The following is a 15,542-nucleotide window of genomic DNA, read 5'->3' on the forward strand; positions in this document are numbered from 1 at the left end:
GTGCCATGATCACGACAGACAGATATGTCTGCCCGTAGAAAATTATGGATCTACCTACTCCACTCAACGTCATCAGTCATCCCGTGATCATGGCACTTGCAACAGTGTCGAAATATCGGGAGTCTCATATCCCTATTTTAAACGCGGTAAAAACCCGTTATTATGTGTTTTAATTATAACGTTAAGATTCCCTTCACAAAGCATATAAACAATAATAATAGTTATAGAAGGGATACTTTCTGCCCCGCACCAATACGACCTTGATTGACGATAAAGTTACAACATAGGGAATATTTTAATTTACGAATTATGTTTCGAATTGATAAATTCCTAATTCGCAGTGTTCAAAACCACCCTTCATGTTATAAAACTACTGCAATAATAATCTCGATGAGGCACTCTCCAGGGTACGATCCTCAAAAACAATATAAGTAGATGGCGCTGTACAGATTTCCCTTCGTTTAACCTTCTAATTTCATGGATAACAGACATAATTATGCATCATTTATCATTGTTTTTGGGCATAAATTATGACTCTTGTTACACCCAGGCACAATTACATCTTCCATCCATTATTATTCTGATCAAAATAAAGATAGATCATCATCATCATCAGCCCATTAACGTCCCCACTGCTGGGGCACGGGCCTTCCCTATGGATGGATAGGGAGATCGGGCCTTAAGCCATCACGCGGGCCCAGTGCGGATTGATGGTTATTAACGACTGCTAATGCAGCCGGGACCAACGGCTTAACGTGCCTTCCGAAGCACGGAGGAGCTCGAGATGAAAACTTTTTTTTTTGTGGTCACCCATCCTATGACCGGCCTTTGCGAAAGTTGCTTAACTTCAACAATCGCAGAACGAGCGCGTTTACCGCTGCGCCACCGAGCTCCTCAAGATAGATAGATCAATCAATAATTATTTTTATATAGGCTTCTGTCATTACATTGTATTTTTGAATAATTATGTACCCGGGTAATGAAAAAAACACGTAATTATCACGTTAAATCTGGACAACGCCATCTACCATGTTATTATATAATTTCTGGGGAACGTGACGTGAAAAGTCACTCATTATAATCAGATCTAACCCATTAATCCCATTAATCGTAGTTGGTTCTTTGAAAGACTATACTGGCTGTTAGTGACACCGTAACGAATACTGAGGGGGATGATTCAGACCATGATTCTGAGTTGATATCAAGTGAAATTTCCTGTCGGAAAATTCATGATTTTTTTAAATTATTTTTAATTATTTTCATTTCCATACTTTTGCGATATTAACTCAGAAATTCCACTTGATATTAACTCAGAATCATGGTCTGAATCATCCCCCATAGTATTCGGTACGATGTCACTAACACCCTGTATTTTAAGGCTCAGATCAACTATGACACTAAAAACTTCAAAGAACAAGGTTTAGGTTTCGTAGATTGTAGCAAAAGTAAAAAATATATATATATAACAATAATATCTCCAATAAAGACAGGTTTGTCAGTAATAAAACGAATTTTACGTAAGTTTAATGTAAATAGAATTAAAAAAAAACAACAGCAATGACTACTTCAAACAAAGCGAGAGTGAAATGGTAGGAGTTATGCTGGTTACAGACCGTGGCGTAAGTTGGTGTAATTCAAATTCCTTTATTTCAAACTATGGTCTAAATTAAATTAAATTTCAAATAAAAAAGCGGTTTAGCGTAGGTTGTATATAAACGCAATTTTTCATAGTATTTGCATACTGGGCACTCTCAGGGCTGTTGTTTTACATTTTTGTACAGGCCAAGCGCCCTCCGCGCTTCCCATTTGTCCAGCCAAGTAGTTAATGCCCTCTGAGGCACGCAACTATCTATAAGATCGTCAATCGATCGTGAATTATTGAACGAAAATTATATTTCTATTTTAGACTGCACTAACTTGCTATTATATTTGTACAAACCTTTCCTGTGCCCAAAGGTTACCTGGAAGAAACTTCTGCATGAGCAATAAGGCCGCCTGTTGTGCCTTTCTGTATATGTTGTCCTTATTTTTGTATCTTGTGTCTATTTCTCTGTTGTGCTCAATAAAGCTTACCTTCTAGCTATGTGAGATAGTTTTCCATATTTGTGTGTAGACCGCTTTTTATTGACGTGACTAATTATAGATTTGCCGCAAATGGCATTAACTACTTGGCCGGACAAAATAAAGACCGCAATCTATACAACCAATATGTATAACCACGTCACATGTGCGAGGTAACCTTAAGGGTGTAGAGACCCTAGTCTAGTATCCGTAACCTAGATGGCGTACGTATAACGAATTAAGTGTAAAAAATAAATAATTTAGATTTGAAATGATTTTTCTTATTTACCATTATTTCTGAGGCTTCATTTTACTTGTGACACAAAAGGTAAAATAATAGTGTACTTTTTATAAATTATTAATTAAATATACATTCCCATAAAAAAAATGCTAAGATTCTGTATTTTTGTTACACATAAACGTAAATAAACCTTTACAAAAACTTTTTTTTTATATGTAGTCTATGTGAAAACAATAAGTATGTCGAATAAATATTTTTTCTTTCTTCTTTCTTTCTAATGATAAGCAATAAAAAAAAACATTTAAATAGGAAGTTGTCGATAACTTCAGACTCGAGAGTAAACCTGAAGAAAATAGGAAGGGTTTATAATATTTTTTAATGTTTGTAGGTTCTTGAGACCTTCAAGTAGTGGCAAAAAGGTGTAGAGATCATTTAGCTTAGTTTAGCTATGACAAAAATAATAATTTCGGTTACCAAATGGTGGAGCTACACTTACGCCATCTATTGTCGCCGAAACGTATATAGTGAGGGTCCCAACGCCCGTAACCTCTTGTGGCCGAGATTTGCAGACAATAGTTCAGGTTAGGTTTGGATTTTACAAGAACATTCGGTCTTACAACTTCAAGCCAACAGCTCATTGCAACCAGCATTAAGGATTCGGTTTGATATCTTTTAGCAATATCCACATATTTTCATGTTATAATACTTTGTAAAATACATTGTGCAAATACTTCGATGGTTGATTAAGTAGCCGATAATTTCAAATAAAGTAGCATTGATTTAACAAAAAATATAACAAGGATTTCACTCTAAGCTACTCTAAGCAACATATATTAATGGGTAACAGGCGGAAATATTTTTTAAAACCGTAAAATATACTCCTCTGCTCCCTTATCTGAAATATGACGAAAAAAAGAACGTAAAACAAAAATAAAAATAATATATAAAAAACGGGTTAAGCAGGATTTCATGCTACTATTATGTATGGATATGGATCCTTGCTAAGCAAAGCATTCAGAGCATATTCATCCCAAAATGTTTATGAAACAATATTTACATTACAAAAAAACATACTTGTAAGGTGTAGTGTGAATGTGACTAAGACTGTGTGTGTGTCAGACTGGCTAGGGGCCTTAGCCAAGTTGCAAATTATTTCAAAAAACGACAGTGATAGAGATAAAAATGTGTACGCGGACCTAACTAGTTGACCAGCTAGTTCCGCCCACATGCAACAGATGGCGCCACCGTCCAATAATGCAGTCCTGAAACGCGCTATCGACTCAGGTGGATCATCGACCCGCCGCCAAAAAAATATCGGTTTTATACAGGGTGTTAGTGACACCGTAACAAAAACTTCGAAAGATGAATCAGACGATTATTCTGAGTTGGTATCAAATGAAATTTTCCGTCGCCAAATTGTGGAACTGAAAATAAAATAAAAAAAAACTACAATTTTCACTAATCTTTTGACAGGAAATTCCACTTGATATGAACGCAGAATCATGAGCTGAATCATCTCCCTCAGTACTCTGTACGATGTCACTAACCTTTATTTTTTTTATAATAACATTGTAATAATGACTTGCTATCGTTTTAGGCTAATAAGGATAAAACCTAGAAGCTAAATTTTGACAGTTCTCCATACTATCCAGCTAAAATTCGTAATAAATTGCTATAAAATGTGCAACGTGGAATGTATCCCGTCTGAAGGATGAGTTACGAAAAAGAAAAGCCATTAGTTGTAAAAGGCAGATTTAATTGAAAATATGTTTCCAAGTTTTCTTCTTTCCGATCTTTCAACATCATCATCATCAGCGTTTGTCTTTGTACTGTCTTAGGCATCTGTGCATGTCCTTAAACCTTCGCAGTGCGCTTAAGTTTTAAGTTTTAATATTTTTATACTGTTTTATATAGGTGGAAACCTGTTATTGGCTTAGTTTTTAAGTATGATTTTTTTGCTATAGTTGTTAAGAGCTGTTGGTCTCCCAAATATAAAATAAATAAATCAATTTAAGAGCCACGCTCTTGTCGGTGCAGCATTTTCCATGCTACTTTTTAGAGAAAAATAGGGCAGTGGTTTCCCTCTTGCCTTCCGCCCCGCAGTACTCTGTCTGACGCAAGTGGGATGGCGCCCAGAGTAGTCTATTACAAAGCCGTACTAGGACTCCTGTCCTCCGCCTCTGTCCTCTGTCTCCGCTTCCGATCTTTAGGGAACAAAAATACCTAACACTATGATGTTGTAGTTAAACCCTGCGCAAAGGGTTATAGTGTAAAAATATACTCAAAACAATATACATATGTTTGTTTACTCAAATAGTATGAGGAACTGTCATAATTTAAAAACACTCAACAGTAGCGACACCTGGTGGGAGAAATAGACAGTTTTTTTCCTCATTGTCTGAAAACCTCATGCATTTTTATTGTATAAATAAGATATGTCAATCCTATAATCACTGTCACTGTGTTTTTTCGTAATCTTTTATTTGGCTATGACCCCTGAAGCTGCACATTGCGCCGCTCTGACACATCGCACGACACAACATTTTGTGATTTGAAGTCACGAAACTTCAAATCACAAAATGTTGTGTCACAATGTACGCCAAATCACAGACACCATACATTTCCAAAACTTATATTAATAAAGTAAAAAATACCCAAAAACCCAATATACGTAAAAATACAATTATTATGACAGACACAAAGAACAGTCATGCTTAATAAAATATCTACATGGAATTAATTGTATCTATTCTTGTCAATAAACAGATAATTAGTTTTTTTTAATAAAAAAAATATAAAATTCAAAATACGAAAGAATCAATTTCAAAATAAGAAGACTTATTCTACATAGAACGTGACAATATGTAGATAACTATCCGTGACAGGTCGATGAGATCGGTCATTGCCCTCGCAAACCTTACCTACGAGAGATTCTATCATTAAATCCTGTAATTCCTGAACGTGTAATTCATTCATAAAAGGACTTTTTTAAAATATGTTTTTTAATAGCGCTTAAAATATAATAATAAATAAAAAAGTGACTTAAGACCTATTTCTTATTAAGAGAAAAATAAACCGTATATATCTGGTATTCGGTCTCTTTACTATTATTTCATTATAAGTACTTATATTTAAAATAAAAGTCAGATCTATAAGTGACATATTAAAAAAAAAACATTATTCACAGATAAGGTAAGTAACGAACTAAATAAATACAAATTACAATACACCCATTTTCTACAGATCTACCAAACCCCATTCCTATTTAAAAAAAACCCACCACATTTTATGAGCACTGTCATGTAGTTACTTTAGACCTCTGTCACATTAACATATTTGACATTTAGTTAGACTTGGGATTCAATTTTTCAAACAAGTTAATGTGACATGGTACTATAGTAGGAACTGCATGTTAATGCTCATAACCGTACCTAAAGGATTGGATTAAATGTAAAATAACGCGATTTTTTTTCTATAATTAAATGTCTTTTATATTCATAACGCATGGACGTTTTCACTATTCCTATTTTTATTTCACCTAATATCTAACCAAACGCACCCTAAACTTGGTACTTTTCACCTAAATCGGGATATGGCACTTAATAATACCCAAACGCCGTCCAACTGCCCACCCTGCATTGCTAACGGACGCGGACATGGGAAAATCCAGTTAAACATTTAGTATAGGTGTTCGTATCAAAACTGGCTGCAAATTGTGTTTTGATTACTTGTGGCTGTGCCTACCCGTCTAGGAATGACGGGCGTGAGTCTAGATATGTATGTACGTAATTTAGTACCTAAGTAGGCTGATCCCTTATCACCATAAGGTTTATCATATCCAGCTTACGACATCGTATCAACAGCGGCTGCAAGTTGTCTTGTGGCTCTGCCCACTCCATTAGGAATTACGGGCGTGAGTTTATGTATGTATGTATGTAGTACCTAAGTATATCACACCTCGGATAATCCATATAAAATCAATAAAAAATGCTAACACGCCCGCGCTTTGGCTGTGAACGTAATAACGCGATTCTATACTAACTAGAACAGTTTGATTTTCCCGCGCCAACGTCCGTTAAGCAATATACGTAAAATGGGACGTCATATACACACTTCGAATATAAAATCTTGTTCGTCCTATACATTTTCAACTTATCTATGTAACCTATCATATTTAGCTACATTATCAGATCTTTCAGTTTGTATCTAATTTTGTTATATCATATGTACCATTTTATATACCATAGATGTTTATCTCGATAATCGTGCGATTCTAGCAGACAAGAATTTAATTTTGTTTTAGTTTGACAAAAAAAAAAACCTTAGAAAGAGACAGAGTTAATCTTAGAATTAAAAAAATAAACTACATCTGCGATTACTACATCTGTGAGAGCTGTTTGGGAAATGAAACTATATCAAAAATTTTTTGCGAATTGAAAATCTGTGAAATATTTTTTCTGCGAAAAATTATAAAACCCTGTCATACTACGGTTATAGTCAAAGTGCTATCAGACATCGTTAGTAAAAAATGTACTTTTTAACCGACTTAATAAATATTGTGTTCCCAACTAGAGTACCCGTAATCCCGGGTATCCAGCATGTACCACGCAACTCCCGGGTTTTTGTACTCTATACCCATCACACGTAACCAGAATTATTCTAAACTATAAGTTTTGTCAGACGCTAGACAGTAAAAACAAGATATTGCCAAAAAAAAGCTAAATAAAACTACGTCATAAATTTAAAAAAAAACATGTTGAAAGTGCCTCTAATTGTTATATTAGGACTATGGTATTAGGACACCTTTAGGTCGAATCGATTCTACGAGGCTATTTACTTGTAACACACCAACACCACACTTAAGAAAAAAAACCTTACCAATACTATGTAAAGAGGCACTATCACATATTCCCCTTAATAATAAAACCGTGGTATAAGAAGAGGGTCTGCATGACATCCGCACCGCGCGCGGCGTGAATTATATTGAGAGCTTCGACCAATAAACGATACGAATGCTATCTACGTAGATGGACGTCAAACGGCTATTGGTCGAAGGTGAGCGGCGCGGTTACCGCGTAGAGCCCTGCAGGTATGCTCAAAACTGACAGCTATCATTTCAAGGTTAGCCCAGCTGACGTCATCCGACCCTGTGTTGCCATTTCGTAAAAAATAAATTACCCACGTCTAACGTTTTTAATTTACTTTGCAAGGAAATTTTGTACTTTTAGTAAAAGATTTATGTACAGTTTTAATGATTTTTTATATATGTGACAAATAATAGTAATTAAATACATTAGTCAGTAATTCACTTTTTCAATAATAAAATTTACGTCCTTGGAATGTTGGAGATAGCAGTTTAATGGTAACACTACGTCATCAAAGTGCGGCTTGTCATAGGATTGAGCATACCTGGTCTTCTTATACCATGAATAAAGCTACGTTTACAACAGATGTATGTAACAGAGATTGAAGCAAAACAACATTTTTAATGGCAATATCATAAGCGCATTCTTCTTAACACCCCAATAATATAGAGAAGGAGCCTCCATCGATAGTTTCATATTCAGACCTAAATAATTTATGGTGATTTTGGCACATTAACACCCGTATTCTTAGTTGCTCGAAACTGTCTTCACTCGACTCGGCCTCAGCTGAGAATTTTGGTATTTTAAGTTGATTGTGTGGCACCTGTACTTTTTAATAAAGCACATTTACGAACACGCAGCGGACGGCCAATCAGAGCGCCCGCCCGCCTTCATGATTAAATGTTTCTTTGGTTGGCACTACTTCCTACCTTTTCCGGTGTCGCCATATTCTTTTCCCTTATTATTCTGTGTTTCTGTTCACCGGGTTGTTTTAATATTTAATCTTGTCAAATCTAGTGTAAAACCTCATGAAAGTAAACAGTGATTCCAAAATCGTATTAGTTTAATTTCTATCTAACACATTCAACCTAAAATTGGAGGACTTTACTCACTGGAGTCGAGCATATATCATGCTACCAACATAATGAGGAACTTACCAATCGTTCCCCAAAAACACGATAGATGGCGTTGTTAAGTTTTTTCTTCGTTTAAACTTCTAATTTAATGGATAACAGACATAATTAATTATGCATCTTTTATCTTGTTTCTGGGTATAAATGATGACCCTTTTTTATTACACCGTGGTACAATTACAAATTCCACCCATTATTATTCTGATCAAAATAAAGAGAAGCAATATGCCTATATTTCTACCTAGCAACATCATTCTATACATAATGTGATCCAAATTGTGTCTATTTCCAGAGAAACAAACGCTGTTTTTCAGTCGCTCCTAAATTTTGAGCTGACTTCGATTACGGTTCGAGAACGGAGGCGAAGAAAGTTCGAGTTGGCGTGTTAGAATACGGGTGTCAAACTTTATTTTAGATTGCCAGCTGTAAATATAGCAATTCACAATGACAGCTAGAAAGAGACAGCTAGTTTTCAACTTCCAAGCTGGAATAAAATGAAGTTTGTATCTGCCAAAATTGTCATGCAAAATGTAAAAAAAAATACTAAATTAATTTGAGAGCTATTTGCGAAAAAAATATAAAAAAAATGTCTGAATATTTCATATTTAGGCCTAGATCTTTGGATGTCAAGTATAGTATATTATTCTCTGAAATGTATGTATTTAATAACTCTAATTCCTATACACACCATCTAATGTTATTTTAAGTTATACCTGTCACTTTCTTATCAAACGAAAAGGAAAGGGACGGATGATTGACAGATGTTAATTTTAAAAAGAATGAGTGAATGAATGAACAACCCGTGCGAATAAAATAGGCATCTCGCTGGTATGCAAACCGTTTGACATTTGCTGTCAACTCATTTCTGTCGCGTTAATGGCCAATGTATATTTTTTAGACGGTTGTTTTGAATTTCTGTTTAAAATTGGCGTGTGTTCCATAAATTTTATGGCTGTCGATTACCCGTCCCTTTCCTTTTCGGCGGATAAGAAAATGACAGGTATAACTTAGATGGTCATACAGGAATTAGCACCAATGTTATTTATTCAGAGAATATTATATTATGACTAATTTATTATATATAACACTACATGGTTCATACATTAGGTACTTTAAAATCGCAAGTTACTGATAACATGAATAAAATCTTTAAGTAATAAAAAGAAAATAAATGTTTATTTGCAAACACTATCGCGAGCAACTTTTATCTACGTAGACAAGACTGCTCTTGCGGTCGAATCTCGCATTGTATGTCGCGGCACGTGCGACAGCGCAACCCATGCAACTTGGGCTTAATGCATTCTAATGTTATTTTCCGGCCCATTTTTTCAAGTCAATGAGATTTTTTTTTTCGCAACAGGTAAACAAAACTGTTTATCACATCGTGCGCGATAACGTAATCCATGCAGCCCTTCGGTTTAATGGAAATATGATGCTTTTTTGGACTTATTTTTTAATTTATGGCAACGGCTAGAGGCATACCCAGCCGTGGGAGTGGGACGTATGCAGGATGTTAATGTGTAGGTTTTTTTTTTAATTTTGGACATGTAAAGGTCAACAGCCTCTCGGCTTTAAAGCACCTAAGAAGGCCCCGTGTATGTGTATGGCGAGGGGTCCCTTGCAAGCCGTTCGCTAGGTGTTAGTCGGTACATTACGGTGGCTTAAGCTACTCTTCGGCTTTTTCAGCTGTTTCGGACGCAACCTCGCCCTCCTTACCTTGGTCAGACGGATTCTTTCGCACCTGCAAGCGAAACCACAGATTAAGTAGAGTAGAGTAGAATAGAAATCATTTACTTTAGATATAAGTAGGTATTGGTACGGTCACGAGTACTAATATGTACATACATACATAAACTCACGCCCGTAATCCCTAATGGGGTGGGCAGAGCCACAAGTAATCAAAGACAACTTGCAGCCACTGTTGATACGAATTCCAAAGATGGATATGATGAACCTTATACTAATATGTATACACTCTGAAACCATGTCACATTAACTTTTTTCACAAATTAAACCATAAGTCTTATTAAATGTCAAATATGATAGTGCGACAGGGTTCTAAAGTGGGTACATGATATTGCTCATGACTGTACACAGTAGGAGTGAACATAATAATTAAACCTTATTTCTAAGAAATCAGAATCATTTATTCAACGTAATTATCATGGATAAACTTGTTGAAGGTCAATGTAACATTTTTGAATTTACGTCATTTCGCAAGGTGTTATGGCTGAGGAGAATAAATGACAAGAAATTGCAACAGCAACACATCTTTTAAAAACCAATGAGGGTATACATTACAAGTTATTTAATAACTAGAGGAACACATTCAATACCAGACATTTTTGTCATTTAGGTAGTCATTAACCTTATAATAAGTTTCTTACATAAAGTAAGCTTCACATGAGCTTTAAATTTATTTCTAAAAAGGGACGTCAGCTCAGCAATATGTTGTGACACTCCGACATTGAGGGAGTGCCACAAGGCTGATTTTCAGCTATGCCCCAAAAACACTAAAAAAAAACAGTCAAACTACTACTAATTACTTTGTGATCCCTAGTTTGGTTAGGACATTACTGGCTGATCACCTGATTGTCCGAAAGTAAGATGATCCGTGCTTATACAGGGTGTTAGTAACATCGTAACGAAAACTTTGAGGGATGATTCTGGCCATAATTCTGAGTTGATATCAAGTGGAATTTTCCGTCGCAAAAGTATGGAACGGAAAATAATTTAAATAAGCTCTAAAATTTTCACGACTTCTCCGAAAAATTTTCATGAATTTTTTGACACGAAATTCCACTTGATATCGACTCAGAATCATGGTCTGAATCATCCCCTTTAGTATTTGTTACAGTGTCACTAACACCCATACCTACTTGTATGGCTACTGTATGTACTTGTATGGGGTGTAAGTGACATCGTAACGAATACTAAGAGGGATGATTCATCTGATTATTCTGAGTTAATATCAAGTGGAATTTTCCATCACAAAAGTATAGAATTGAAAATAATTTAAAAAAACTAAAAAAAATAACATGAATTTTGCGACGGAAAATTCCACTTGATATTAACTCAGAATCATGGTCTGAATCTACCCTCTGAGTATTCGTTACGATGTCACTAACACCCTGTATAGGAAGGTACGTTAAGCCATTGGCCCCGGTTACCACTTACTGATGTAAGTAAGTAGTCGTTACATGAGCCATGTCAGGGGCCTCTAGCGGCTCAACTCAATAGTAACCCTGACACCAGGGTTGATGAGGTTGGTACTCCACCTCACAACCCTGTTTTGTAGTGTGTTCATATTCTGTGGCTCTTGAGTCGCTTATTATTAGGTATTTTGTGTGTACTATTTATATAAGTAGGTATATATAGTATAGGTATATAGGTTAGATATTTATATTTGTATGTATGTTATATATTTTACATCTATTTATTGGTAAGTTGTACTTATAGTTTGTACTCGAAATTTTTACATTATCCTTCACCTTATGGTTGTCTGGAAGAAATCGCCTTAAGCGTAAAGGTCGCCATTTACCATGTACTTAGTTAAGTCTTTTTTGTAATTATTTCTTTTTATTTCGGCGCAATAAAGTGTATTTGTATTGTAGTAGCCGGGACCAACGGCTTAACGTGCCTATTGTAGATTCTATTGTATTTTTGTGTTGTTATGTTGTATGGATGCGTGGAGATTTGAGACCCACCTGTCGACGTCAGCGGGCACGAGCAACCGGCCCTGTAACACCCGTATAACAGCGGGCCGCACCCTGTGGACAGTGATACGCGCATGGCCACAGCACACGTTGCTCTCCTCAGAGCTCTCAGACTGGTACGAGAAGAGGGGCTCGTCCCGGGGTATGACGCGCGGACGTGTGCGGAGAGAGCACATACCTGGTGTCAAGAAAAATAAATTTTATTTTGCATTTTAGTTTTCGTTTTATTTTTTTCACACCATTTAAGGGTGAATCTCAAAATTTCAAGTTTGGTGGCGAAATTTTATATTGTTTTTTCATGAAAAATTGGGTTCCGACATGAAAAAGATCCAAAAGGATCCTCGGTTCCGACATGAAAAAGGAATTTTTCAATTCCCAATTTTTCACGAAAAAATTGTATGACAGTTCGCCACCAAACTTGACACATTTTGATATTCACCCTTACATGTTGTTTAAAGGCTTACACGATCTATGTTTTTACTTTTTTAAATTTTATTTACTTATTTGATTTATTATTACAAAGTCGACACTAAAAACAATTACAAATGAAACTTAAACACTTCTAAACACGAAATGACATAAATAATTAACAAAAAAACATATTTTTCATTGGCCCGTGGTACTAGGTTCAAAACAAATTATGAAATTCTGATTACTAAATAAAGACAGATCTGAAAACTAACGAAAAACATTTTCTTTTTTTCTACTTATTTATGATTTTTTTATTAACAAAAATAATGCTATTTACTGCACTCGTCAAAAAGCCCGCCCCTGACTAATAATAATTTTTAATTTTCTTTTTAATTTGTTAACTTTAGTTTCTACTTTTTATTATCAGTGTTGTGTGCGTCTATAATTGGCAGACATACCGGAACTTTTCCTATGTTCATTTTATTTTGTGTGTTTGTGTATGTACTGCTGTTGACGTACCATAATAAATGAATAAATGGTTTTTAATGGATGATATCGTTACAAAGGCGGGAAAGTTGTGGGTGAGGTACTCCCCGATTGAGTAGTGATTCTTTAGTGATGCCGAATAACCGATTATTTAACTGTAAATAATCGAAATATCGATATTTAGGGGCTTAGAAAAATATCGATATACAGTCGATATGCGTATTGATATTTAGGCTTAGAAAAAAATAGTCGATTAGTGGTAAATAAATGCTCGATTAATCAATAAATAACCGATTATACCACTACAGTAAATGACTCCATAGAATCAACGGGATTTGTATTGAAATATTATAAGCTTTGCCGAAACAAAGCGTCAAAAAGTCTTAAGACTCATTTGAGTGTTCCCCTCCACGGAAATCTTTAGTAAAAGGCGAAAGATTTATGCGTTTTGAAGGGAAACCAGAGTTAATAAAATACGGCTAACAGATTTCACCCAACCAAACGTCGAGCAAATCTTAACACCGCGATGTAGAAAATGTAACAACTGGAACAACGACATCCGGCGGATTTTTATGGAACTAAACAATACAAGCATTATTATTTTTTAAATGTTGCTTATAAAACCAGTAATAAAAATGTAGCTAGAAAATCTGAAGCCATTAAATAAAGTATACAGTTTTTTAATTATTTTACAATATATTTTCAAAAAAACTTTTATTTACCGCAAATACGGCGATGCGTGGTGTTTCTCTCAGCTACGTTGTAGTTCTAGAGGTTCATCGACATTCCGCTAGATGGCGTAGCTATTTTTTTTATGTGCCAAACTTAATCATTAGACTTATATGTTTTGGGCTATTTATACTTAAACTGTACGAAATTTTGCTTTTCTAACTCCAAAATTTTATAAAGACAGATCTAAAGGTCGCAAAAACGTTTTCTTTTTTCTTTTCGACTTAATTAAGAATTTTTAAAAAATGTGCGATATTTTGTCACAATTTTCTATGATGTCACAGGTTGCATTTTCATACAAATTCCATAGTAAATTCGTGTTTTGACGTTTAGTGTAAAGTAACTGATTTAACTAGTTGGAAACTAATCTATTGTATCTGAACCTATTATAATGAGTCTATTGTACAGTCATGAGCAATATAATGTACCCAATTTAGGACTCTGTCGCACTAACATATTTGACATTTAGTGAGACTTACAGTTCAATTTGTCAAAAAAGTTAATGTGACATGGTACCAAAGTGTATACATATTAATGCTCGTGACCGTATCTGAAGCTTTTCGTCGGATAAGAAAATGACAGGTTTACCTTTATATTTTAAAGCAATAAAGAGTATACAAACAAACAAACAATTATAAGTTAAAATAAAATTACATGATGTGTTCTGCAATTAGCACCTGTGTCCAGGGGGGTCAAAATGGCCAAATCGAAGCAATTCATCTAAGAAAGCAATGTTGCAATTTAACATTTGCGCATATAGAAGTAAGTGCGCAATGCCATGTATTGTCAACGACACCACGAAACCGCACCACTATGGTGTCGTTTACATTTTTTTTATCGACTTCAAAAAAGGAGGAGGTTCTCAATTCGACCGCATATTTTTTTTTTTTAGATATATGATCCACGCAGGATATTTTATTTTTGTCTGCCATACGCAATAATAATAACCCCCTAAAATAGTCAATGTATTCGGTACTCACCCGTGATATAGATGTCCTCTAGATGGAAATAGTGTGTGGCGAGCGCGGCTTGGTACAGCGCATGCGCGGCGGGGGATGAAAACGCGTACGCAGTTCCCGAGAGGTAGTGCGGGTAAACGCGCCCGTCGTACATGTAGCGAGGTGTGTACCTAATGCATATAACATAACATAAATAGCCTATATACGTCCCACTGCTGGGCACAGGCCTCCCCTCAATCGACCGGAGGGGGTATAGAACATACTCCACCACGCTGCTCCAATGCGGGTTGGTGGAGGTGTTTTTACGGCTAATAGCCGGGAGCAACGGCTTAACGTGCCCTCCGAAGCACGGAATCATCTTACTTTTTCGGACAATCAGGTGATTCAAGCCTGAAAAGTCCTTACCAAACAAAGGACAGTCTCACAAAGTGATTTCGACAATGTCCCCATCGGGAATCGAACCCGGGTCTCCAGATCGTGAGCCTAACGCTCTAACCACTAGACCACGGAGGCTGTTAACCTAATGCATAACATAACATAAATAGCCTATATACGTCCCACTACACACGTTAAGCCGTTGGCCCCGGCTGCATTAGCAGTCGTTAATAACCATCAATCCGCACTGGCCCTGGACTTTAAGGCCCGATCTCCCTATCCACCCATAGGGAAGGCCCGTGCCCCAGCAGTGGGGACGTTAATGGGCTGATGATGATCCGTCCCACTGCTGGGCACAGGCCTCCCCTCAACCCACAACCTAACCTAATGCACAAGAGGCAAATTGATATATTTGACATTAAGACACATTCACACATTCATTGTTTACAAAATAAATAAAAATCATAGCTGGAAACCAAAACTTTTTAAGGTGTATTCGTATTAAGTACATATGCATGCTTATAAATATGGATAATGTTGTTATCATTATTATTTCAATAAAAAAA

General features: G+C 35.8%; 3 protein-coding genes and 1 non-coding gene across 6 annotated transcripts in view; 2 read left to right on the forward strand and 2 right to left on the reverse strand.

The window, feature by feature from the left end:
- Nucleotides 1–15,542, forward strand: part of LOC126378477 (aldo-keto reductase AKR2E4-like) — a 305,847-nt gene that overhangs the window by 261,494 nt on the left and 28,811 nt on the right. The gene's annotated exons all lie outside the window — the stretch shown is intronic.
- The window catches only part of LOC126378393 (uncharacterized), a 263,924-nt gene that overhangs the window by 84,285 nt on the left and 164,097 nt on the right, over nt 1–15,542 (forward strand). The window lies entirely within an intron of this gene.
- The window catches only part of LOC126378389 (uncharacterized), a 32,110-nt gene that overhangs the window by 6,741 nt on the left and 9,827 nt on the right, over nt 1–15,542 (reverse strand). The window contains exons 6-9 of one of the 2 annotated variants that reach the window (XM_050026714.1): nt 14,623–14,771; nt 12,008–12,194; nt 10,017–10,041; nt 2,589–3,197 (exon numbers count right to left, since the gene is read on the reverse strand). In XM_050026714.1, the coding sequence (XP_049882671.1) occupies nt 3,117–3,197; nt 10,017–10,041; nt 12,008–12,194; nt 14,623–14,771 (442 nt within the window). In that variant the 3' untranslated portion in view covers nt 2,589–3,116. Of the gene's footprint in view, nt 1–2,588; nt 3,198–10,016; nt 10,042–12,007; nt 12,195–14,622; nt 14,772–15,542 lie in introns of those variants that run through there. The other variant, XM_050026712.1, reaches the window with a different exon arrangement.
- LOC126378610 (U5 spliceosomal RNA) lies at nt 13,267–13,381 on the reverse strand. Its single transcript, XR_007568132.1, has one exon. It is a non-coding gene; the product is annotated as a U5 spliceosomal RNA (small nuclear RNA).

The sequence above is a fragment of the Pectinophora gossypiella genome, chromosome 26, assembly GCF_024362695.1.
Source record: "Pectinophora gossypiella chromosome 26, ilPecGoss1.1, whole genome shotgun sequence".
In the NCBI taxonomy this organism is placed as follows: domain Eukaryota; kingdom Metazoa; phylum Arthropoda; class Insecta; order Lepidoptera; family Gelechiidae; genus Pectinophora; species Pectinophora gossypiella.